At 33.0% G+C, this 27141-nt stretch overlaps 2 protein-coding genes and 1 long non-coding RNA gene across 3 annotated transcripts in view; 2 read left to right on the top strand and 1 right to left on the bottom strand.

The window, feature by feature from the left end:
- Positions 1 to 20084, top strand: part of LOC126756646 (kinesin-like protein unc-104) — a 50789-nt gene extending 30705 nt beyond the window's left edge. The window contains 17 exon segments of the mRNA XM_050469862.1: positions 853 to 1019; positions 1077 to 1267; positions 2067 to 2453; positions 5058 to 5313; positions 5381 to 5534; positions 5593 to 5770; positions 5839 to 5929; positions 5994 to 6290; positions 6363 to 6725; positions 7829 to 8018; positions 8277 to 8669; positions 8733 to 8850; positions 9128 to 9151; positions 11427 to 11616; positions 11681 to 11817; positions 11964 to 12065; positions 13334 to 20084. Coding sequence (XP_050325819.1) covers positions 853 to 1019; positions 1077 to 1267; positions 2067 to 2453; positions 5058 to 5313; positions 5381 to 5534; positions 5593 to 5770; positions 5839 to 5929; positions 5994 to 6290; positions 6363 to 6725; positions 7829 to 8018; positions 8277 to 8669; positions 8733 to 8850; positions 9128 to 9151; positions 11427 to 11616; positions 11681 to 11817; positions 11964 to 12065; positions 13334 to 13430 — 3335 coding nt within the window. The 3' untranslated portion in view covers positions 13431 to 20084.
- A 1563-nt stretch (positions 20085 to 21647) lies between these two features.
- The window catches only part of LOC126756163 (uncharacterized), a 120274-nt gene continuing 114780 nt past the window's right edge, over positions 21648 to 27141 (top strand). The window contains exon 1 of the long non-coding RNA XR_007666549.1: positions 21648 to 22019. This is a non-coding gene — a long non-coding RNA (uncharacterized LOC126756163). The remainder of the gene's footprint in view (positions 22020 to 27141) is intronic.
- On the bottom strand, positions 22682 to 24484 carry LOC126756154 (dynactin subunit 2). Its single transcript, XM_050469009.1, has 4 exons — positions 24282 to 24484; positions 23691 to 24174; positions 23170 to 23610; positions 22682 to 23096 (listed from the first exon to the last, which is right to left on the bottom strand). The coding sequence occupies exons 1-4, from the start codon at positions 24315 to 24317 to the stop codon at positions 22912 to 22914; spliced, it is 1146 nt and encodes a 381-aa protein (XP_050324966.1). The 5' UTR covers positions 24318 to 24484; the 3' UTR covers positions 22682 to 22911.

The following is a 27141-nucleotide window of genomic DNA, read 5'->3' as shown; positions in this document are numbered from 1 at the left end:
AGACAATGGTGTAATCTCCGAAAAAATTGTTCGGATCGCTTCACTATATCATAAAGCTGCCATACAAACTGAACGATCAGAACCAAGTGCTTGTATGGAAAACTTTTTTATTTGAAGAGATATCTTTATCAAATTTGGCTTGGACTTTTCTCTAAGACAGTGGTGTAATCTCAAAAAAAATTGTTTGGATCGCTTCACTATATCATAAAGCTGCCATACAAACTGAACGATCAGAATCAAGTTCTTGTAAGGAGAACTTTTTTATTTGACAAGGTATCTTCATGAAATTTAGCAGACATTATTTCCTAAGACAATGGTGCAATTCCCGAAGAAATTGTTCGGATCGGTTCTTTATAGCATATACATAGCTGCGGTACAAACCGAACGACCAAAGTCAAGTGCTTCCATGAAAAATTTTTTATTTGACGAGGTAACTTTACGAAATTTGGCAAGAATTGTTGTCCAAGGTAACACTTTAATTTCCAAACATATAGTTCAGATCGGAACACTATAGCATATAGCTGTCATACAAATTGATAGAAAAAATTTTTTTTTCTTGTACAAAAAATGTGAGTCTCTGAAGGGTATTAAAGCTTCGGTACAGCAGAAGTTAGCGTTTTTTTATTTTTTTATTATTATTTTTTGCTCTTTTTTTTATTATTATTTTTTGCTATTTTTTTATTATTATTATTTTTTGCTATTATTTTTATTATTATAATTTTTTGCTTTTTTTATTATTATTATTTTTTCTATAAAACATATTTATCCCTATTACCCTTTCCATCTAAATGGGTAGCGTTAGCACCACCTTTGTACAGTGTCTTCAAAACTATTTGCTTCCTTTCGTTTCAGCCAATCCACTGTATGAGTCCTGCTGGTCCGCACGCGAAGCCGGCTTGGCTGCTTGGGCATTCCGCAAATGGCGTTACCACCAATTCACCTCATTGCGCGACGATCTCTGGGGCAATGCCATATTTTTGAAGGAAGCAAATGCCATTTCCGTAGAGTTGAAAAAGAAGGTGAGTTCAATATTTTATTTGATACAATCCTAAAATACTAAAATCCGTCTAAAACAGGTGCAATTCCAATTCACACTGCTCACCGACACGCTCTACTCACCACTACCACCTGAGCTGGCCTCAGCCGCTACGCCATTGCAAAGCGAGGACGAGTTTGGCGCGCCACCAGTTTCGAAAACCATTGTGGCTGTAGAGGTGACCGACACCAAGAATGGCGCCACACACTATTGGTCCTTGGAGAAATTGCGGTAAGTGTAGTTGTAGTTTTTGTACAGTTATTTGCAATCAAATATTGTGTTTTTTGGAAGCGAGTTCGTGAGTAGTTCTATGTCTTCACACATAAATTTTAGTTTTCAAAATCGCAAACATTATTTTGGCCATTAAAATTCTTCTTAATTTTTTTTGGGAATGAAAATACAACACTGTCTTTAGTAAGGTTATATTTTTTGTTGTAAATTTAGATCCTCAAAGGCATTTGCAATGAGTTGCTGCAGGGGTAAAGCAGCACATTTGTTTTGTTACAATTTTTTTTTTTTTTTGTTAAATGCAAAGTAAAATTAAATTTTCAAATAAATTATATAATTATAATTTTTGGAACGTGCATGGTGGTTGTTCTGTTGCAATCAACGTAAAAAATTAAATGCTACTAAATTTTCTCAAAGCTTTCAAATTGAAGAGTAAACGAAATTTCGTAAAATTTACCGTAATATTTACGTCTATACCACCATAAGCGCTGCGCACAGCACTCGTACACTCATATCGCTCATATCACTTACTAACCTAACATTTTTCATTGTTCATAACCTACAATAATACAGTATTTTAGCTACATACATACATATCCTAGGCTTTACTAACAAAATTTTATGTATTTTTTCATTTTTATTTTTTTTGTAATTTCTTCAAACTGCTCGCCCTAACCTCACATTTACGCCCCGCCCCCCTCAAACCGACCACATTCCTAACTGTCCTACAAATTAACCAAAAACAAAAACAAAAACAAAATACCAAAAAAAATTATTAAAAATTGTAACAACAACACATCAGCTATCGCTTGGAGCTAATGCGCCAAATCTACAATGTGGAGAGTCCACCATCGTCCATGCTTTACGACACGACCTCGCTGTGCGGTGATAGCGCTGTGCTTACGGCCGAGGCTCTGCATTACGATGGCATAATACCGTATACCGCAACTACAGTTACTACGTATAACGGCGCATACCCGTCACCAAATAATTCCGACAATACTCACACATACCCACAGTCCCAATTACAAATACAAAATCACGTTAACACTACATCATCGTCGTCGTCGTCGTCGCTGTTGGCGCCTTTAAGCGATAGCCTCTCGTCGGCGGTGCGCACGAGTCCGAAGAAAGCCGGTGCTGGCAGTTCACCATCTCGTCTTTCATTGGCTAACTTAATGCCATCTAGGTCTGCTTTCATTTTCGCTACAACGAGGTCTTTATTTTTAAATTCGTAATATTTGGAAAGCTCAAGCTTGCTATACTCTTTTTTCTGTTGTTGTTGTTTTTTTCTTTAAACTTATAAACATATGTGTTTATATATCTATTTTTATATTATATTATTATAGTTTTTGTGTTAAGTTTAAGTTTATGGAAGTTCGAAGCTCTCTTTAGTATTCCACAAGTTCAATATTGTAACAGGTCAATTGAAAGATCCTCGGCCATAGTCCATAGTAAAACACATTTGTTTGGCAAAATTCGTAATTTTTTATTCAACATAGTTCCTTCCAAGGTGATGCACTGATTATAGCGACCGTCCAACTCTTCGAGACCATTTTGGTAGTACGATTTGTCCTTTGCTTCAAAATAGGCCTCAGTTTCGGCGATCACTTCTTCATTCGACAAAAATTTATTCCCAGTGAACATTTGAGATTCTTTGAGATCTGATCGCTGGGGGCCAGATCTGGAAAGCATGGTGGATGCAAAGGTAATTTGAAGCCAAGTTCATGGATTTTCGGCATCGTTTTCACTGACTTGTGACACAGTACATTGGCTTGGTGAGACAGCTCCTTCTTTTTCTTCAAAAGCGATCGCTTTTCGGCGATTTCGACCTTCAAACGATCCAATAACGCCATGTAATAGTCGCTATGGATGGTCCTTCCTTTTTCGAGGTAGTCAATAACAATTATTAGCATCCCAAAATACGGACGGCATAACCTTGCCAGCCGACTGTTGCGTTTTTCCACGCTTTGGAGCGGGTTCATTGTGTACTGCCCACTCGGATGACTGTCGATTGGACTTCGGGAGCCATATTCTATCCATTGTCACAAATCGACGGAAGAGCTTGGGTTTATTAACTTGCATGTCTCCAAACACTGTTTCGAATCATCAACTCGTCGTTATTTTTGATCATAACCGAGCCCGCGCGGCACCCACTTTACCCAGAGCGCTTTCTCATAACCAAATATTCGTAAATGATAAGATGTACACCTTCAACTTATATCTCTGAGGTGCCTATTATTTCGAGCAACTTCACTTTACGATCATCCAAAAATATTTTGTGGGCTTTGGAGTGAAACGATGGTGATCTCTTTTGGTCGTCCACTGCGTTCACCGTCTTTTGGTTAGGTTAATCTGGAAGGCCAATTAGCCACGCAAAGACCAGTTTGGTTCTTTGCGATACCAGATAGAGCTTAAGATGTCCGCGCGAGTGTTAACAGACTCTGTGACCTCACTATCGATACCTCCTCCTGTGTATCATACCGTGGGGTACCGTTGCTAAGTCCAAGAGAAGTAGTCACCGTTTAGGATGGCTGCGCTTGACGCGAGTTTTAACAGATACTGCGACCTCACTGTCGATACCTCCTACACTGTATCATATCGTGGGGACCCCAGGTGCTTACAGCGTAGTCTGGCCAATACAGGAAAAGTGCACAAGAGATGGTCCATTGTTTCTCTGGTGCCTTCTGGTGTCTTCTCAATCTGTCAGTCCCATCGTGCCGGCGTGTGTCGCCACCAGACAGTGATCAGTTAGTAATCCGATGATGTTCCTACAGTCTCTTCTATCGAACGCCATTAGGAATTTTGTTTACTTCCGTTCTCCGTTCAGTACACATGACTTTTGCAGTTTAACTCCCAGGTAGCTCGTTCCATCGGGTTTTAATTTTGTTTACCTTGCTTTTCTCGAGAACGTCGTATAGACAATGCATGAGTTTCCCAATGTTGACCGTCTTTAGTTTCAATAAGAACGGTTTCAAAATAACTTATAGAGCTTCCCATAAAAATGAAACTCTTTAGGAGTTCTAAACGTAGGACTTATAAACTTTTAAAGAAGTTGAATGAAGGGGAAATTCGAATTTGTTCCAAGAAATACTTAGAAGTAGCGCTCTAAACTTTTTATTCAAGGAAAGAAAAGTAATAAAAAAATAATTATTTGCTGTCTGAATGTCTTGCACGATTTTAAACTTATTTTGAGTATATATTCTTTTGTGTGTATTTTTATGTTTGTGAAAGAAATTGCTTTATGCTTAAAAATAAGTTTTATAATTTAATTTTTTTGTGAATTATTCGTAGATATGCCTTTATGTTGTTTGTAAATGATAAATTTTGTGTTGTAAAAGATAAATGTGCCTTTGAGGAACGCCATAACATGAGCTGCTGAATATCAATTAACAAGTTTTCTAAACAATTTGTAGTGTTCCACAAGTTCAACTCTATATAAATTATAGTACAAGGCTTCGAGAAAAGCTTTGTTTACGCTTAAATGCAGTGCAAGGATCTCTAAACTAAATCAATGCAGATCTGCAAAGCATAGATTTATTGAACTGTATTTAAATTTCATATTTCCAAAGCAAGATTGAGTTGAAAATGCATGACTTCATACTCAGCAACTCATTACCAATATGGTCTTAAATGTTGTTTCATTTGATTTGCATAAATTTTCAAGATTTTATTTTTCAATTTTCTTGTTTTGCGCCTAAATTGCACCAGCTTATCAAGTTTTTCTGCCTAAAATACACCACTTTCAACACTAACCACCTGTACCGTTGCCTCTTCCCGTTTTCGTCTTTAGACAACGCTTGGAGTTAATGCGCGAAATGTATCACAACGAGGCTGAGCTCAGCCCTACTTCACCGGATTACAATGTGGAGAGTCTCACAGGCGGCGATCCCTTCTATGATCGCTTTCCCTGGTTCCGTATGGTCGGACGCTCGTTCATCTATTTGAGTAATCTGCTATATCCGGTGCCATTGGTGCATAAGGTGGCTATTGTTAATGAACGTGGCGATGTGCGTGGCTACTTGCGCGTTGCGGTGCAACCAGTTTTGGTGAATATTTTTGAAAATTAGACATAAACGCACTTAAACTTACGCGCTCTCGTTCACTTTTTTGCAGGATGAGGAGTCCATTGACTTCAATAATGGCGTTAAGCAATCGGCGCGCTTAGTTTTCAACGAAGATGATGCCAAGCCAAAGTATCGCGCTCTGAACGAGAAGGATGATGTGCAGCGTTATATCGATAACGGTGGTTTGGACAGCAAGCTTGAAGGTAGGTGTATGCACTAAATCGATTTGGTGCTTGACTTTGCTAAATAAAAATTTAATAGAACTTGAGGATGCTGATTCCGGACGTGGCATTGATTCAAACTCAGCTTCTGAGTGCCAGGAAGCCAATGAAGAGCCCGGCGAGCATTTGCAGGTCGGCAAAGAGTTCACATTCCGCGTAACCGTACTACAAGCTACAGGAATAGGCGCTGAATATGCTGATATTTTCTGTCAGTTCAAGTGAGTTCTGTTGTGTTCGTGTCAAGCGAGCTGCTTTTATAATAAGCTTATACTTTTTTTTTGCGCAGCTTCTTGCATCGTCACGAGGAGGCTTTCTCCACCGAACCGGTCAAGAATTCTGCATCGGGCGCACCACTTGGCTTCTACCATGTGCAAAATGTAAGCGGTTGTAGTGCCTCTTCAATTGCCTACTTCTATTAATATGCTCTCAATTGGCTTGCAGATTACTGTACCAGTTACCAAATCGTTTATTGAATATTTGAAGACACAACCGATCATGTTTAAGATCTTCGGACATTACCAAACACATCCTTTGCATAAGGATGCTAAGCAAGAATTTGTCTCGCGACCACCACCACGTCGCATGCTTCCACCAAGCATTCCCATAAGCCAACCGGTGCGCAGTCCCAAATTTGGGCCACTGCCATGCCCATCGACGTCAACAGTTTTGGCCAAGCATGACGTCTTGGTTTGGTTTGAAATATGCGAATTGGCTCCGAATGGCGAATATGTGCCATCGGTATGTGTAATTACTTTCGGCGGCTCTACTGCCTAGGTAAATTTTTCTACAACTTGTTTTCCTACCCAACAGGTGGTTGAGCATAGCGACGATCTTCCATGCCGTGGTCTATTCCTACTCCATCAGGGCATACAACGCCGCATACGTATCACTATCGTACACGAACCGACAGCCGAAGTGAAATGGCGCGATATACGTGAGCTAGTCGTTGGACGTATACGCAATACGCCCGAATCTTCGGATGACTTGGATGAGGACTCGTGCGTTTTGTCGTTGGGCTTGTTCCCCGGTGAAACTTTGGACGTACCCGGCGATGACCGTTCATTCTATCGTTTCGAAGCTGCTTGGGATTCGAGCTTACACAATTCCACTCTGCTGAATCGCGTTACACAGGCTGGCGAGACAATTTACATTACTTTGAGTGCTTATTTGGAGGTAAGTTTTGTGTAATTTACTTTGTTACAGTGACTCAAAAAATAATAACAAGCGCAAAGTCTTGTAAATGAGTTGCTGAATGTGTGCTGAATAAGTTTATATAATGTATATGCATATTGCCATTATAAAAAGTTATTTAATAGTGAATAATATAACTTCGAATACAAAAATATAAACTTTATATGCGCTGAATTTGTGCTGAATCAACAAACAATTGGTTAACAATGTATTTTGTTGCTCAAAATGTTTTCATATTGCAAAATTATGTTTGCTGAATTTGCGCTGAATTAGTAATAACAAGCGCAAAGTTTTGGAAATATGTTGCTGAATAAATTTAGATAATATGTATTAATATTGTCATTATGAAAATCTGTTTAGAAGTGAATAATATATTTTCCAACACCAAAATATAAAATTTACATACGCTGAATTTGTGCTGTATCAACAAACAATTGGTTAACAAAGTATTTTGTTGCTCGAAATGTTTTAAAGAGCAGTTAATAGTGCAAAAATGCTAAATAATGTTTGCTGAATTTGCGCTGAATGCAATGAAAATTTTCAATATCTGTACACGTTGAATATTTTGTCATAAAAACCTGTTTAATAGTGAATACTATACTTTGAAATACAAAAATATAATGTTTACATATGCTGAATTTGCGCTGAATCAACAAACTATTGGCTGACAATGTTTTTTTTTTGTTTGAAATGTTTTAAAAAGCAGTTAATATTGCAAAAAATTGCAAAACTGACAAATAATGTTTGCTGAATTTGCGCTGAACACTTTGAAATTTTTCAGTAACTTTATACGTTGAATGTTTTTTCATAGCAGGTACACAATTATTCATTAAATAAGTGCTGAATTTATTAATTAAATAAAAGCCTTTACTAAATATCATAAATATGACCTCTGTCATTAATAACTCGGGGCTTACAAAATGTTGATTGAGCTGAATTGGTTCGCATTTGTCTAAATATAATAAAAATTCACTTATCATGTACATTTAAAGTTCTAAATTCATTTCATAAACATATGCAATACGCTGAATATGTGCTGAATATGCCAAAAAACGATTTTTATATTAATCCAATTTATTTTGCAGCTCGAGAACTGTGCGCGCCCTGCTATAATCACCAAAGACCTCAGCATGGTCATTTACGGACGCGATGCACGCACCGGTCCACGTTCGTTGAAACATCTATTCTCCGGACAGTATCGCAATCCGGAAGCAAATCGTTTGTCTGGCGTGTATGAGTTGTCATTGCGTAGAGCCTCTGAAGCAGGTAGTCCAGGTAGAAATTCTTAACGTAGTGTTGGTTGTTTGTTATTTGCCGTTCGAAAGCGTTGTTTACCATCTAATGCTTGAAGCAGCTAATCATGCAATTATCAGATCGAATACAATAGCTCATTATTACAAATTTTCTTTATAAAAAATAAAAATAAACTGTTGAGAAGCTTCAAAAGTTCCGCTTTCGCTACGCGCTCACAAAAAGCTCACAACTAATGCGCTCATTTTCTTTCTCTCTCTCTCTCACGCGTGGCGGAAAAAGGTGTGCAACGACGTCAGCGACGCGTCTTAGATACCAGTTCGACTTATGTGCGCGGCGAGGAGAATCTCTCTGGCTGGCGGCCACGCGGCGATTCGCTCATTTTCGATCATCAATGGGAGTTGGAAAAGTTGACGCGTCTCGAGGAGGTGGGACGTGTACGCCATTTGCTGTTGTTGCGCGAACGTCTCGGCATGGATACAAATCCAAATCCCACAACCAAAACAGAGAAGGACGTCTGTAATTTGGCAGCGCGTGCCGCCACCTCACCGGTACATATGGTCATACCGCCATCACCACAGACACCCGTTAAGGATCCACAACAGATTGTGCCCGAACGGGAGTACAATCAAAGAGAGCAGGAGTTGATGATGAAGTGCTTGAAGCTGGTGCAGGGTAAGCGCTGTACTGATGTTGTCACTGTATAAAGTTATTTTTATCTGTTTTCACTCACCATAGGCACCTACAATAAAGCAACAGATCCCACAGCAGAGCCAGCCACACAGTCGGATGTGTCGCCGAGTGATGAGGGCTGCGCCGACATGACCGTTAGCTGCATCTCCAGCAACTCTATCGAGTAAGTAGTCCGTTTTTGAGTTAGTGTTTGCTAATACCCGGCAGCTGTTTGCGATTGCCCACTTCTTTTGTTGGAAATCTTCAGTTTTCTACTTGAGAAAGGAAAACGATTTTATACCTTTTTGTTTACCAACCAAATTCTTGTCGAAAATATTTAAACAAAAATATGTATCTGATACCTAAATTTTTACTCTGCTTTTGTGTTCTTTTTCTTTTTTATATATTTGTGTGTAAATCTCTTGATTTGGTAAAACTCAAAACAAATTTCAACTTATTAGAACAACACCAAAAATTAGACGAAGGTAATTTTCTTATTTATTTCAAATTTGAATTTGTACGAATTTTTTTGTTGCTTTGCTTTCGAAATTTTGTATTTTTTTTACTGTCACATTAACGGTTAAAGCTTTTTCTCATCAAATGAAGCGTATTTTTCAAACAAATCGTATATCTTCCAGTAAAACTCTGTCTAAACTTCGAAATTCGCATATTCAGCATTATTTCCAGTTATATAAAGATAAATATAACGCGCTGAATATGTTTAAAAATATGTAATAGCGCTGAATGAAATACAGTATAATTAATTAAATATTATTTGGCCAGATATCAAATATTTTATCGTGCTGAATTAGCTGAATACAAGTATTTACACTACTAATGAGTGCTAGAGTTGAGAAGAATATTTCTGTCGACCAAACGTATATCTCCAAGTAAAATTGCGCCTGAGCTTATACAATACTTCAAAATTCGTATATTCAGCATTACTTCCAGTTATATAAAGTTAAATATAATGCGCTGAATATCTTTTTTTTTAATAAAATGACATTAAATTAAAAAAAATACAATGAAATAAACATTATCTGGCCAGATAACAAAAATTTGATGGTGCTGAATTAACGGAATACACGCATTTACACTATAGAATGACTGCTAGAATTAAGAAAAATATTTCTGTCGACCAAACGTATATTTTCCAGTAAAATTGTGTCTGAGTCTATGCAATACTTCGAAAATCGTATATTTAGCATTATTTCCGTTTAAATAATGTTAAAAACAATGAGCTGAATTTCTTTTTTGAACAAAATGCATTAGTGCTGAATTAAAAACAAACTTAATTAAATAAATATTACACGATTTTTTTCAAGTTATCATAAATTTGATAGCGCTGAATTAGCTGAATCTAAGTATTCGCGCTATAGAAAGGTTGCTAGAAAGAAAAAAATGTTCGTCGTCCAATAAATAAAATTTGCTGAAATTTAAAAAGTTGTTGTAGTATTAAGTGCTGAATTTATTATTTAAGAGAGCACATATGTATGTATGTATTTCACACGATTTTGATTAGCTGCATAGAATTATGTAACTTTCAGTATAACTACTCTCAATGTATTTTATACAAAAAAACAGAATAAGCAGATTTAAGCTTGCTGAATATATGGTAATATGCTGTTTTAAGCGCTGCGGAATATAAAGTAAGCAGTATAATTACTACTCAGTATAACTTCTTTCAATGTGTTTTATATAAGAGAGCAGTATCAGTAGATTTTGGCTTGATGAATATAAGATAATATGGTGCTTAAAGCGCTGAATTACCAAAAACATTTATTAAAGCATTGAGAGTTTCAAAGTGTGCTTCGAATAGTAGAAATTCTCGATGTGCTCAACATTTATAAGCTTTATGAGGAGATTAACGCCAGCTGAAATTAACTAATTTTTGTTTTCCCAGCGCTGAATTGAAAAAAAAATATATTTATTTTCTTTAACTATTATTACAGTGAAATTAAGTGAAGAACTAATTGTTAATAGACGTGCTGAATTAGTTTTTAAATAACAAAATATATGCTGAATGAAGCTGAATTGGTTTAAACTGCATAGTTTGTGTAATAATATGTAAATAATATTAATATTCAATATTAAGGAGATTTGCTGAATTTGCTAAAGTTACATTAAGCTTAGATTTTAGGAATAGAGCACCAAAAAATGCGCTGAATTCATTTAAAATATAGTATTAGGTGTAGATCTTAGTTATAAGTGCATTTTTTGCGCAGAAATATATATGCTGAATTAGCGGCAATAAGCTGAATAAGCTGAAGTTTTTCATAGCTAAGTTCATTTACTTAAAAGCGTTCGAAAAATTATATTGATTTCTTAAGTAAGAGTACTCTTTTGCAACAAAAACACATAACTGTTTGAAAATTACGCTTCCGAGAAGAGCACTAATAACTTAACACATATGCTTTACTAACACATTAGTCAAATAGTGAATCATTGCGATCACTTACTCACACATACACACATATATTTTGTATACTAAGCGTAAGCATTACTAACACACAATTAGATTCACCACTCACATACTCCACAAGTCGTCCTCTCTCTCCTTATCTCACCTACGGTAGTAAATACGAATTGCTTTTGTATAAGTCTATCAATGTTTCGTGCGTACTTTTGTAAATTTAACTGCATTCTTCCCCACATTTTTCAAATTCTCAATGTACGCTTCTCACTTTACCGTTTTACATACTTCGTGCCACCGCGTTGTCTAAACTCTGCCTCATTGTTAATTTGCTGCGCCTTTTGCAGGTTATGTTCGCCCGATCGCGCTGATGCGCCCAACGGTTGGGAAGCGCCAGCACCCGCTACACAGCCGGCATTACCGCTACGCTTGTACGTACCCGAGTTGGAGGAGATTAGGGTGAGCGCTGTGGTGGCGCGCAAGGGTGTGCTGAATGTATTGGAACATGGCGGTTCGGGCTGGAAGAAGCGCTGGGTGGTAAGTGTAATGGAAGAAAACGCTGTTTTCTTTTTTGTATTAAAATCAATATTTTCTCGTTCAGATTGTGCGACGCCCTTATGTTTTCATCTACAAGTCCGAGAAGGATCCAGTGGAACGTGCAGTATTGAACTTGGCGACCGCACAGGTTGAGTGCAGTGAGGATCAGGCTGCGATGGTTAAGATACCCAACACATTTAGGTAAAAGATCTAAAATTTAAATTTTTGAAAATATTTTTTTTGGAAATTTTGATTTTTGAGAACAAATTTTTCGAAATTTTTTGGAAATTGAAATTGTTGAAAAATAATTTTTTGCAAAATTTTAATTTAATTTTGTTTTCTTGCAGTGTGGTCACTAAACATCGTGGTTATCTGCTGCAAACGTTGGGCGATAAGGAGGTACACGATTGGCTATATGCCATAAATCCGCTACTGGCTGGACAGATAAAGTGAGTAAAGTCATAAAATTTTTTCCCTTCTTACTGAGTTTAGTGCTTTTTTCTATACACACTCCCAATTTTTCTTTAAGAAATTCAAGTAAATAAGTATAAATTAACAAACGTTTATCAATTTCTGTGAAAAGCGCCTGAGAGTGTGCTAAATATTTTTTTAGAATTAGCTTTCAACTGTGTTTTGTGCAACTTGTGCTTACTTTTCTTAAAAAAAATCACGTAAATAATTATTTATTAACTCAAATAAGAATTCAAGAATATATACATATGTATATAGGCATTTTAGACAATTAGCGCCTGTGAGTATGCTAAGAATTTTTTTTATAAACCTCAGACTGAGTACTGAAATATTTTTTTTCCGTTTTGTTCAATAAATTTACAAAAATAATCATTAATATACTCATGTAACGATATTTTAGTCGAAGCGCGCCTACGTATATGCTATGTATCTGTTTAAAATTTTTTTTATTACGGAGTTTGGTGCATTGTTTTACACACACTATCAATTTGTCTTTAAGAAATTCAAGCTAATACGTATTAATGTACAAACCCATAGCAATTGAAGTGAAAAGCGCCTGCGGGTATGCTAAATATTTTTTACAATTAACTTCCAATTGTGCTTTGTGGAGCTTATGCTTACTTTTCTTTAAGAAATTCACGCAAATAAAGATTTATTAACTCAAATAAGATTTCATGAGTTCATATACATATGGACTCTTTAGACAAATAGCGCCTGCGGGTGGGTATGCTAATTTTATGAACTTTTTCTGAGTTTGTAACTGGTTTCTGATTTCTTTTTTTATTTTCCAACAAACTGACTAGAAAAATTTAATAATTTAAGTTGTTATGTTCATTGAAAAGGCAAAACGCCTAACAGTATGCTAAATATTTTTTACAATTAAATTCCAACTGTGGGTTTGTGCAGCATAAGCTTAATTTTGTTTAAAAAATTCATATAAATATTCATTAACTCATATAGGAGTTCATATATAGTCATTTTAGACAATTAGCGCCTATGGGTATGCTAAATTTATATTTTTTTATGAGTTTGAAACCAAAAACCGTTTCGTTTTCTTTTTGAATTGAATTAAATTACTTAATAATTTAAGTCATCTGTTTACCGAAAAGTCAAAACGCCTAAAAGTATGCTAAATGTGTCATATATATATATATTTTTTTTAATTTTGCTTTAATTTCATTTTTGCATTTAATTTTACTTGACTATACAATTTTTAAACATTTTTTTTTCCTTTTCTGCACTTCAGGTCAAGACTGGCACGTCGCACACTGGAGTCGGCATCGCAAACCGCATCACAAATTCAAGCCACAACGGCGTCAAATGCACAGACAAACAACAAATGAGATACAATTACGATGGAATCCGTATTAGTGTTTTAAGGACAGCGTGTTTCTGAACAGTATATGCAAAAACAAAAACAAAAACAATATGAGATTACAACAAAGGAATAATTATGTATTATTTAGCTATAAATATTAAGATATACATATATATACACACACACATACATGCATATAAAGCGTTATATGCATGCATATGTACACATAAACACACATACATACATACATATATGACAGGCTCATATATTGTACCATATGCTGGCGAGGTGAAAATGAAACTAATGATTACAGGAAAGTTAGCTAAAAGTAAAATAGTGAAAAGGAAATTAGGCCGTTATGAGACACACACTGAGCGCAAGCACACACACACACATGCGACATACATGAAAAATTAGTAAAACATGTAAGTGCGTAAGGGAGCGTAGCAAAGCGCTGAGTATTTATGCAAAAATATTGACAGAAACATTTGGTCCGAACCGCTGAGGATTCCGTCGAGCGAAAGTCGTGCAGCAGTCGTTTTTGAATTTTTATGCTATTTTTTGAACGGACAGTGGTATTAAAGTGGTAAAAAAGTGACAAAAGTTTGTTTGCATTCTAGTAGCGTGCGGTTTAGTTATTGTATTTGTTGTATTTGTAAAATTCGGTATATTTTGTAGTGAATTTTCGCATTTTCTCAAAACATAAAAATGCATAAAAATATTTATTGTATTTAAAAAAAAGCATATTCAAGAAAATATTTACTCATCCACTCTAATTGTGTGCAAAGAAACAAAAACAAAAACAAAAATAAAAAACAAAAAATTAGTGTAAGGAAACGCAAATATTGCAAAGTAAAAAGAAAAAACTTAAATACGCTTCACTGTTATCAGAAAAAAATTTATCAAAAATTATATAAAAAAACACTAAGCAACATGAACAAATTTAAATTTATTATAACTGTTAATTATTTATTTGTATATTTAATTTATTTTAATTGTAGGCAAGCATAAGTGTAAATTTAGACATTTTTTCACTTTAATTGTATTTATTTAATTATTTTGTTTTTGCAAAAATATGCAAATAGTTTATTGTAAATAGTTTAATTTCTGCAAACAACAAAGTAATGCAGCAAAAAAACAACAACAACAAAAAATTAGCATTTTATAATGCGTGTATACTAAATATATGTTTAAAAATTTTAGCGTTTATGCATTAAAAATTAATTATTGTGCGTGTAGCAATTTATTTTCGCCCACAAAATACAGCTTTTTATGTGTAAATGTAGTTGTAATTGAAAATAAAGTATTGTAAAGAGCAAAAGAAAGAAAATAAAGACAACAGTAATATTTATAATGCATATGTATGTGCGTAGTAGTTGAAATGACGCTAGTTTAATTGGCAAAGCAAGACTTTGAAGTGAAATGGCTTAGGCACACACACACATACACAGTTGTATGAGATAGGCAATTTTTTTATTAAATTTAAATTTAAAAAATATAAATAATTTTTGGCCAGACTGCGAGAGTGGATTTATAAAACGAAGAGAGCAGCAAATATTTTTTAAACAATATATTTAAAAAAAATATTTATTTATTTAAAATTTAAATATTTATTTATTTAAAATTTAAATATTTATTTATTTAAAATTTAAATATTTTTTTTAATATTTTTTTTTTATACTTTTTTTTAATAAAAATTCTTTTAACTTTGTTTGAAATATTTTTTTTGAAATGTTTTTTTTTTAATATTGTTTTATAATTCCTTATAATTTAATTTAAACAATATAGTAAAAATAAATTATTTATTTATTTAAATTTAAAATTTTTTTTTTTAATATTTCTTTTTTAAATTTTTTTTAATATTTCTTTTATAATATTTTTTTTAAATAAAAATTCTTTTAACTTTGTTTGAAATTTTTTTTAAATGTTTTTTTTAATATTTTTTAAAATATTTTTTTATAATGCCTTATAATTTAATTTTTTTTTTAGAACGAGGAGAATAGGAAATATTTTTTTAATAATATATGTTTTTACGTTATAAAAAATTTTTAATAACTTTTTTTCAATATTTTATTTAATATTTTTTTTTTTAATATTTTTTTATAATTCTATATAATATTATTTAAATAAATACTAAGAGAATAGGAAATAATTTTTTAATATTTTAATAATAGTTTTTTAAATTAATTTTTTTATAATTAAAATTTTTAAAATATTTTTTATAAATATTCATAACATTATTTTTTTTTAAGTGAAGACAGCTGGAAATAATTTTTTAATAATATTTTCAATATTATTAGTTTAATAATATTTTATTTAATTAATTTTTTGTAATATTTTTCACTTTCTAAATATTTATAATATGCCTGCTCTCTTCGTTAAAAAAATGTAATTAAATGATTTACAAAAAAACATTGAAAAAAAATAATATTTTTTAATGGTGTATATTTTTTGTATATTATTAAACTTTTTCTAAATACCATTTGCTTAGTAACAATTGTTTTAAATAATTTTTTAAATTTGTTTTTTTTTTTAATTTTGTTTTTATATTAATATTTTTATTTAAATTTAATTTAAATATATTGTTTTTAAATACTATTGGTTAAATAATATTTTTAAATCTTTTTTAAAAAATTTCAACTTCGTTTTTTTTTTATAATTTTTTTAATAATTCTTTGATATATTATTTTTTAACAATTTTTTTGATTTTAATTTTTTTATTAATTTTTAAATTTATTTCTAAATAATTTTTGGTGTAACTGTTTTCCGCATTGAAAATAATAAATAAATAATATATTATTTTGAGCGCTAAAGCGTTTAACTAAGCTCAAAAACATATTTTTAGGCCGCTTAAGCCCCGTATTGAGGTTAAGTTGCAAGTGTGGCCAAGTTTTTGAAATATTTTTGAAGATCTTTAAACTTAAATTTAAAAGTTTAGCAATTTATCTGCTTAACTAACCTCAAAAAACTATTTTTTTCTCTAACCAAATTGAGGTTAGCTACAACAGTCTGGCCAACTTTTGATTTTTATATTTTTTTTGTATTTTTTTTCTTATTTTTAAATGATTTTTTATTATATTTTTTTTAATCTTTTTGTTTCGATTTTTTGAAAAAAAAAATTTTATTATGTTTGTCCTTTTTAGCATTTTAAACTTCTTTAAATTCACTAAAACTAAGCAAAAAATTGAATGTATAAAACGCAAATGTAATTGATGTATTTAGCAACCAACAACAATAAACACTATGTTATATGTAAATCAAGTGGCCTACTAGGCGTTATAAAAGCACTAATATGGATTCCACCAAAATAAGCAAAACAAAAGAAAATAAAAATGATTTGCAAAAAAATATACATATATATACATACATATATTTAAAAACTATATATAATTGCAACTGTAACAAAAAAATAATTATTATAAAAAAAATATATAAAATAAACATAAAAATATTAAAACAATAAAAAAAATAAAAATTATGACAATTAAAAAAAATAAAAAAAAATTATAACACTTAATAATAAATAAAAATTAAACAAAAAATTATCATAAAAAAATGAAAAATCAATTATCTCAAATAAAAATATTTATTCTAAAATACATAAGTTCTTAAAGAAAATTAAACTAAATTATTAATTACAGTAGTTAAATTATTATTTAACAACTACTTGTTTATAAAAAACTAAAAAACAAACTGCTTATTATTTAAATTTTAAACAAAAGTATTAAAAATATATAAAAAATATTATTTAAAACCAAAAAACAATAATTTTTAATTGAAAACAAATATGTATGTATGTATACAGAAAAAAATTAAAAACCAAAAATTAGTTACTAATCCAACAAGTTTAAACAAGTTGCAAAACTCGGTGTGCAACAACAACTACATAGAGTTACCAACGCGAGAAATATTTTGAAATTCAGCACGTAAAGAACCAACTAATTTACACAATGTACTGAAAGCTCCACTAAAAAGCGTTAGATAAATTAAATTTCGAAAAAAAATTCATAAAGCTCGATATAAACCGTTATTTAAACGAGTGGTTGCTTTCTTTCTGACCTTTCTAAAGAAATATTTAAATATTTTACCTTCTCAGCTTTCTTAAGTTGAATAGAGAACTCTCACTTAAAAAAAAATTCTCTTCTTTCATAACCAAGTCCTAAGGCAATCTAAACTAAGGCCACATAAACTTCTCAAAAGCACAAGCAATCGTTGTAAGATTTTAGATGTAGTAAAATATCACGAGTATGTCATTAACCACATCCCTCCATTGCTAATTGAAAAATTTAACAAAAATGGCTTTAAATGATTTTGAGCGAAAAAGTAAAGCATGGACGAAGTAAAAGAATTACATGAAACGACATAAAAGTAAAAATGTATGCAATGTATATAGTCTGCCACATTTCGAAAAAGCTCTCGAAAATATTTAAGCTTAAAAGCTCGGATGAGTTACAAATTTCTCTTAAAAAATGCGACAAGAGTTTAAATATAGAATGTAAAACTAGCTCTGAAAATTTTCAAAAAAGCTCTCTAAAATGTTTAAGCTCGAAAATATGCAAGCTCAAGTTACTAAAGCTTTTTAGTTTAAAAAATTAGTGCTTGTAGTATTTTAAAAGGCAAATATTTATTTGAGCTTTAATAATATTTTTCAGTACCTTCGAAGCTTTTCAAAAAGCTTTATAAAACTTTTTAAAGCCTACAAAGCTAAACTACTAAAGCTCTTTAAGTTAAAAGTTTGGAAATATAGTATTTTATGCTGGGCTAGAATGTGATTATTTACTCGAGCTTTCAGTGTTTTTTTCAGTACCTTCGAAAGCTTGCTTAGATTCAAGAAATTTGCAGGGTTGATATGCTTTATAAAATCGCTAGTATGGGAAAGTTGTGAATTTGTGGCAACGCTTTACTATTTATTTGAATATGATTATTTGAAAACTGAAAAAAAATCTTTATAAACGTTTTAAGCTTTCAAAGCTCTGAACAATTATTTAAAAGCTTTCACAACACAACTTTAAATTGTGCAAGCTTTGAGACGCATACTTTTAGATAAGTCAAAGTGTAGGAACCCTATAAAGCTTTAGGTGTATATGGACGATAATAAACAAAGTGGAAGCTTTTTAAGCAAAGTAAAAGTTTCGTAAGCAAAGTGAAAGCTTTGTAAGCAAAGAGAAAGCTTTGTGAGTTAAAGCTTTGTAAGGAAAGTGAAAATTTTTTAACAAAGTGAAAACTTTGTAAAGGAAGTGAAAACTTTGCAAGCAAACTAAGAGCTTTGTTAGCAAAGTAAAAACTTTATAAGCTTCGTAAGCGAAGTAAGAGCTTTGTATGCAAAGGGTAAACTTTGTAACCAAATCCAGAGCTTTGTAAGCAAAGTTAAAGTTTTGTGGGCGAAGTGAAAGCCTTGTAGAAGTGAAAGCTTTCTATGTAAGGTGAAAGCTTCGTACGCAAAAGTTAGAGCTTTTTAAGTAAAGTGAAAGCTTTTGTAAGCGAAGTGAAAATTTTGTGAGAAAAGTGGAAGCTTTGTAAGCGAAGTGAAAATTTTGTGAGAAAAGTGGAAGCTTTGTAAGTGAAGTGAACGCTTTGTAAGCAAAGGAAAAGCTTCCTATGTAAAGTGAAAGCTTCGTGGGCAAAGTTAGAATGCTTTGTAAGCGAAGTGAAAGCTTTTGTAAGCGAAGTCAATGCTTTGTAAGCGAAGTGAATGCTTTGTAAGCAAAGTAAAAGCTTTGTATAGCGCGCTTTCGTTGTTCCATGCTAGGGAACGAACGTTAAGCGCATAGTACTGTAGGCAAGTTATGGTCTGAAAATAGAAATTAAAAGTTTAAAAGAAAATAATTCTATTGTTTAAAACATTTTTTCAAAACTTTTCCAAATTTTAAGCGCAGCTTGTGCTTTTAACTGACAATGTGTGCATAGTGAAAGCGCTCAGTTTAATTTTTTTAATATTTATATTTTTTTTATTATAAAATAATAATTATTATTTGTTGAAATTATCGAAAGAACGGAACTAAAAAGTTTGACATTAAAACTCAAAACAATTATTAATGAAATAATGAATAAAAATCAAAGCAAAACTACAAACAAAGCAGTTATTGATATTAAAAATTATAAGGAAAAAAAATAAAATGTACAACACTTTCGAAACAGATATATACACTGAAAAAAATATATACACACTTACGTATATAACAAATAGTAAGAGGCAACAATAAGTTATTTAAATAAATGTCTTATACTCTGAAAAAATAAAGAAAAAGAAAATTAAATTAAAATTCTACAAAAAGTGTGAACAGCATTATGGGCAATTGAACAGGCATTTAGGTGCGTTGTAGCAGAAAATAGAACTACAAAAACAGAAAAAAGTATATAACATAATTTTAAAAAAATATATATACAAACAAACCAATATAACCATCAAAAACACTCACAGCATAGCAAAAACAAACATACATACACATTAAAGCACACATTTGCATTAAAACACAAAAAAACTACATAACATAAATACATACATACAAATATGCAACACTCATTATATAACTAAATGACATATAAACACAAAAATATCTACATATAAGTATAGTAAAATGAGGAAAACGGCGAAGCATTATATTTAAAGGATTTAAAAATAAAATGGAAAAAGTTGAGATCAATAATTAATATATATATACACATATATATATATATATATAGATATACTGTGGAAAGCAGCAGCAAAACATAATGCAAATATGTATACATAAAGCGGGAATGAAGCAGTGAAAAATTATATAATAAATTGATATTAAAGGCGAAAAAAATGTATGAAAATTTATTCAAAGCTAAATGTGTACTATCTCAAGATATTATACGACGTGAGCGTATCACTATTATTACTTATTATTATTATATTATGATTATTATTACTATTATGATTATGATTATGAATAATATAAATAAAAAGGCTTTAAATAAAAATTGTAAAATAAACAAAGGCAAATTTAATTCACAAATACATGACGAACGAAAAATGAAAATGGTAAGTCCCCTTAAGCCTTAAGGGGTTATATACAGTTAGAAGGCCGTATACACGGATTAATAAATTTAAAAGTTTTCTCAAAAAAAGATTCTGGAAAATTAAAGCGAGTTATTAATCCAAAAAATTTTACAATTAAAGCGAATTATCCAGAATTTTTTCTTGAGAAATCTTTTAAATTTTTTGAACTAAAAATTTTTACACATATTATGGTATCTTCTAACTGTATTTTAAGATTTAGTTTTTAGTAAAAATATTTATTTGGAAAAAACTTACAGCTGATCTCCGGGAGCTCCTCTCAAAAAAGACGTTTTGCGCTGACCACTATATCTCTGAACTGAATCCTCTGAAATTAAAAAACCAAACAGATTTCGTTAAAGTAATGTTAATCTAGATTTTAGCAAATCGAAGGAATAAGCAAAATAAAATTTTTTGACAAAATGGCGGTTACTACCAAAAACATCAATTTTTGATCAAAATTTCGACTATAAATTGTTTATAAACGAAAAAATATTTATCGGTACGAAAAAAACTTTCGTTTGATTACTAAAAAATATATTAAGAAACTCGTGTTAAAATTTGAGACTAATCGGTTTATAAAAATGCGTTTAAAGTTGGCTTTGAACTTCCAAGCACTCCGAAACGCCTTTTCAAATTTGCGTGTAACTTCGAAAATATTCACCGAAACGCTATAAAATTTTCTGTGTGCATTCTCAAATATATGTATGTACATTAAGAAAATAAAATAAAAAAATTTAATTATTTGAAAATTCTTATTGTATATAGCCCCTCAAATAATCACAATGGCATACTAAAGAATATCACTTCTTTTCTTGCTTGTGTAGCGACATTTCTGGAACAAATGCTTTACGAAATATAAGCCTGTGCTAGCAACAACAAACAACTAACAACAGCAATAACCAAAGAAAATTTGCACTTGCAATGCGCTAGATTTTGTTAAAGTTCGCACTGTCCTGACTTGCATTATAACCACATCATCACTATAATTTTTACGCCGAGCTTAATGCTTTATATATTATTTTTATTTTTGTATATATATTTCGTTTCTTCCATTTTTTCTTATATATATTTCTTTTTTATATTCTTCGTTGCACTTTTCTGTTTTGTAACAGATTTAACAACGGATATGTTCTAGTTACGTTTTCGCCATTGACAAAGTAACGGAAACGGCATGAAAAGTCAGATTAGTTCTATTCCAGTTTGTTCCCCGTTCGAAAAGTGTGAAAATGTCGTGTGTTAAATTTGTGTGCATTAAATATTTTTTATAAGTGTGTAATTTAATTAAAATCAGTGTAGTTTACATTTAACATAATATATGATAGTTTGTCTGTATATCTGTGCAACTCAAAGTATGCTTTAAACATGCGCGAAGTGCTTATTGTGCTGTGCTTGTTTCTACGTCTCTAGCGGAAGACGCTTCAACGGGCGCGTATTTTTCCAAATTAGCATTAGGGTAGAAAACACAAAATATTATTTTATAAAATCAATTTGTTAAGTATTTCCATAATCCCAACCATTTACATAATATGGTCAATGTAAAAATTATATCTAGCGTCCAACATCAGACTTCTGTACATAAGGGTAAAGGTAAGCACATTACTTTATTCAGTTCGAATTGTGAATTTTATTTAAATATATATGTATGCAAGTAGATAAATTATATGTAACACATCTATATAGTTATATTGCGATCAAATGTTTACTTTGGCAGTTTGATTCGGTGAAGTTAATTATCTCTAAATATGTAATCAGAAATAGTATTAGCTGAACCAATTCCTTCTTGCTTTCGAATAGGCGAATATAAAAACTAGTAAGTTGAAGTTAAGGCTTGGACTGCGAATTTGCAGCAATTTTAATATATCCTAGAATGTACAAAACGCCACTTGATTCAAGACAACAGACTGAATGAAAACTATCCTGCTTGATTCAAGACAACAGACTGAACGAGTGTTACCTTGCAGCCACAGTGACCGAAACAGTGCACAATTTTCTTTATACCACAAAGATGCTATGGAATAGCTTTTTATATAGTACAATACATAACACAATTTGCCTTACTATTGCCCTTAATGTGAGATTCAACCATAATGAGCTTCTCAGCTACAAAAACTATTCTAAATCGCTTAATATCCGCTTGCATACACATAAGTTTTTGCTCTTGTGAAAATTATTGTATTCAAAAACTTTGCTGTTGTTGTTGCAGCTACTACATACTTGACTGGACGCAACATACATTAAAAACATCGAAATTGAATTTATTTCAAAGCACATTAACTTTTATTGACATAAAAATGTTTACTGCAACTTAATGCCGATTTAAAATCAACCCAAAAAAGTTCACAGTTAATGTTTAGCTTAAACGAAAATTACAATACTTTGCGTTTTTGAGAATATGTAAACAAATTAAATTATTTATTTAGTTTAGACATAAGCAGTTGCCTCAGTGAGTGAAATGTGTGTGCAACGCTTTATATATTACTTATTTCTTGCCCGCAATGGCTTGTACACGCTCTTCTACTTTGGCGACCTCCTTGTTCATGGTTTCCAGATTTTGTGCAAATGTTTCTTGCACTGAATGTAGCAGTTCTTTGTTGCTTACCAAGCTGGTTGCAATAGTAGTTTGTTTCTCCTCAATTTCAGCAATTATTTTAGCGAAATTCATAGCTGTTATATAATAAATATAAAAAGTAGAATTATAAACTATTGATTTCACTAAACACTACAACCGCATACTCACCATATTTGTGTAAAGATTCAAGCGCTTGCATACGTTCTATTATGTCTGGCAATATTTCAGCCACCGGCTCCGTACGTTTCGCAATCTCATACAGTTCGATAACTTTTTGATCACGCTTCGCATCATCAGCAGAACCACTCGATTTTTCGGCAATTGCATCCATTTTACCTGTGAGTGTAGTGAGACGCGTCTCGATCACATCCAACTTATCGGGCTGTAACAGTGCTGCTTTGGTGCTAAGCTGATGCACCGCCTCCAAAACGTTTGTTGTGTTCGTAACGGCGGTAAGACGACTGAGTTTCTCTGGTTGTGCGCCAATAGCTTGTTCCAGTTGATGCAAACGATGCTCTAGCTTAGCGATGCGTGCAGATGCAGCCAAATCTGTGCCTGGTGTTGGTATGGCGGTTAAGAGTCCCGATTTTTTGAATTCCTCCACTTGACCTGCATAAAATTATTGAAATTAAAAATAATTAACTTTAAAAATTTGTTTTTGCTTTATTTGCATATATTTAAAAACCTACCAATCAATTGCTTAACTTCCTTATCAGCGGCTGATGGTGCTTGCTCTTTGCCTAGCACTTGCTCCAAACGTAAAGAGTCCAATACTTTCTTTGCCGTAGCAATAACGGTTGCCACAGCATCGTATGAATCTTTTTCTTCCTGTGCAATTTTGCGATCCACCTGCAGTGCTGCCACTTCATCCATCAACTCGTTCATTTCGCATTGTAGACGTCGGCATTTCTGCACCGGTGTCTCCTTTTCACCCAAACCGACTAGTTCGTACTCACCGGAGCGCGCATCGTAACCTTTACATAGACGCCGGCCAATGCGATCGGAAAAGTCTACGCTGCCATCAAGCGAAGCGCCACGAAAACGATTGTAGGCATCGCGCGTTGAGATGTGCATACGCTCGATGGACTCATTATCCGCCTCCTCTTCATAGTAATCTGATGTATCAGGTTCACCATTGTCGGGCGTCTCATAGACATCGGGTTGGTCATAAGCCTAAAAAGTGTGAAATTACATATAAAATCGTGTCAAGGTGCGGTATGCTTATGTGAGTCAGTTTTATTGAATTTCCATTTACGGCCGCTTTATATGCGCATACTTACAATTCCCGGCAAGTTCTCGAACTTTGGATCCGCCATTATTATAGGCAGTGCTGTGTTTTTTGGCAAACAAACCCGTAATTTTTATATTTAGCAGCGTGTAAAACACTTTAAAAGCGCAGCGCAAAATTTTTCACTTTGCACAAAATACAAAAACTTAGGTGTCAAACAACAACAATGTTGTGTTCAGAGAAATGTCAAAACACTGATGTCATCTGTTTCATAGTTGGCAGCAAAGTGGGGTACAATGTGGAATGGAACAAAATGGGGTGTTCGGAAGAATTGAAATTTTATTGTTTGCGTTTGACGTAGCATAAGATATTATGTTATGAGGTGTAAGTTGATTTGTTATGTTCACTAACATAACCTAATCTACAAAAGTTTTTTTTTTTTATTTGAATAAAAATTTTTACGAAATTTAATAAAGATTACCGTTCAAAGCAATGGTACAATCTGCCAAGACAATTTTCAGATTTTTTTGTCCGTTCCCACGACAGTCAGGTTTAAGTAACCGGAACGGACCCGTATTTTCATCCGGGCAATCAACTCAGCCTCAAAATTACTTCAGTAATATTTTCTGCCGATACAACAACAACAATAAATTTTTCAGATCATTTACATATAGCTCCCATACAAACTGCCCGATGAAAATGAAAGTTTATTGTATGAGCATCGTTTCTTTTTTGAAGGGTATAATAGCTTCGGTGAGTCTCCAGAAAGTATTTATCAAAGCGTGCAATAAATGGTAAAGGCGTTCGAAAAAAATCCAGAAAAATGCATTGTTGTTGTTGTAACAGCATATTTCCCAAATAATTTTGGAGAACACAGTTATACTTGTACTCTATAGTCGATTGTCCTTTCCGGCTACGTGAACTCGACGTTCTTGGTTACCCACTATTGGCAACCCCTTTCAGGCAGATAATGCCAATTTGAGCGTCCAGCTTTAGGCGTCCACTGTCTCGTTTCTCAGTGACTGTCAAACCTCTGTCTGCCTTAGAGTCAAATAGGTTTTCGGAGCCAAAGGGCTGCGGTCCTAAATATCTTACCAAAGAGGCAACAGAGGAGAGGGGAATCTGATTGGGTTACCTCATAAGATATAAAAAAAAACTATTTTTAAAGCACGTCTCAGCTTACTAAGTCATCCGATGTATACGGTAAGAAGTAAACCAGACGAAAGACTATTGGATATATGGAGGTTGAGGGAATGATTTAACCGATTTCACCAGTCTCTGGTGAAATATTTTTATGTTAAAAACTGTCTCGAATATATACATATGTACATATATGAGATTAAGGCATGGGAACTTGATAAATAGAGGTTAGCGGTTGAGTTCAAAAATACCTCTCATAAACTTGGAGTAGATCTCACAATATTTTAGAGATAAACAAAGCTTAGCCAAAGACATACTAACCGGGAATCCAAAAATACAGCGATTTTAAGTACCCTAAAAAAGCAATTTATTTCACTGCCTTGAAAGCTCGTCTGACAAGGTCATCTAATGAATGAATGCTTGCTGTAGACCCCGTTCACCAATCCCACGCTTTAACTCTTCCTTTCAATTACCTGTTTTCTTCCTTTGTTGTCCTAATAACTATATTTTGTACTCCCTCAAACAGCAGCTCATGGGGGCTGCCTTTAAATGCTGCTTCCTCGGCTTGTTGCGCATTTGAGGCATCATTGTCCTCAGCGTTGCAATCATTGCTACCGCAAGGATAATAAGGAGAACACAGCGTTGCATTTGTATGCTGTCGTAGCGATGATGATAATGTAAAAAAGCAACTACAACAACTAGTTTACCGGTTACAGTAAGGAAATGGCGATAAAAGCATCAAAATGTTGCTGGTGGCTACGCCTTTGCCTAACACAAAGCCACCCACTCTTTACTTGCCTCTCACACCGCGTCCGCCCTCACTGCATTACTGAATGCCAACAGCTCGCAGCGCCGCGTTTTTGTGGTTTAACACTTTCCTCTCCCTTTCTGTCTCAATCTCAAGCTGCATCTCCAGCTTCCGCCCATCCCCTCGTCTTTTCGGATTATTACATTTTATTTTTCGTAGTTATTCCTTGCGGCTGAAATTAAGATCTACTTTGTAATTTTGTCATTTCATACGTTTACGTGTACTCGCTGCGGGTGCAGGGGCGTGCGTATACTTGGAAAGCGTCGTCATTTGGTGAAATGCTTTTACGATTATGCAAAAAGCTTCTTGTGTCAGTTTGTTGCTTATCATTTTCCAGCGACGCAAGGCGTTCGAGCATAAAATTTTGTATTTCAGAAATTTGTTGTTGCGCGTGCGGTAAATAGTTGTTGTTTCAAGGTGAAGTGCTAGTTGAAAATTCCTCAATGAGTTTGCGTAGTGAAAGTTTTTGAAATTTCGCATAAAATGAGTCACAAAATGCTTAGCTGTTTCAATGAGCAAGAGTTCAAGGATAATGACTTTAGCTAGACCTCTATATATAATACCATATTATGAGACTAGAAGGTGGAAGTGTAAGAAAAGTGAGTGACATATTCTGTCTCACTCGTTTGGTGCGCTAAGATTGCAAGCGATTTAGGTCGGGTTCACAATAACGTAACATTCGTAAAAGGTCCTTTGTAATGCCAGATGGAGATACAATTTAACACGAGCTGAAGTTTATGTCGTACAGGATATCAACTCTTTTTGCGAATACTTGCTATATATTTCTGATACTTTATCCTGTCATTTGAGTTCCAAAGCTTGCGAAGACTTTGTTTCTAATTCTGATACTTCATTCAGCCCTTTGAACTTTGCGAAGACCCGGTATCTATTTCTCATACTTATGCAGTCATTTGAACTCCAAAGCTTTCGTAAACTTGCTATCTAATTCTGATACTTCATCCAG

This window comes from Bactrocera neohumeralis, chromosome 4 (genome assembly GCF_024586455.1).
Source record: "Bactrocera neohumeralis isolate Rockhampton chromosome 4, APGP_CSIRO_Bneo_wtdbg2-racon-allhic-juicebox.fasta_v2, whole genome shotgun sequence".
NCBI classification, from domain to species: Eukaryota; Metazoa; Arthropoda; class Insecta; order Diptera; family Tephritidae; genus Bactrocera; species Bactrocera neohumeralis.
This window is presented reverse-complemented; position numbering and strand designations above follow the sequence as displayed.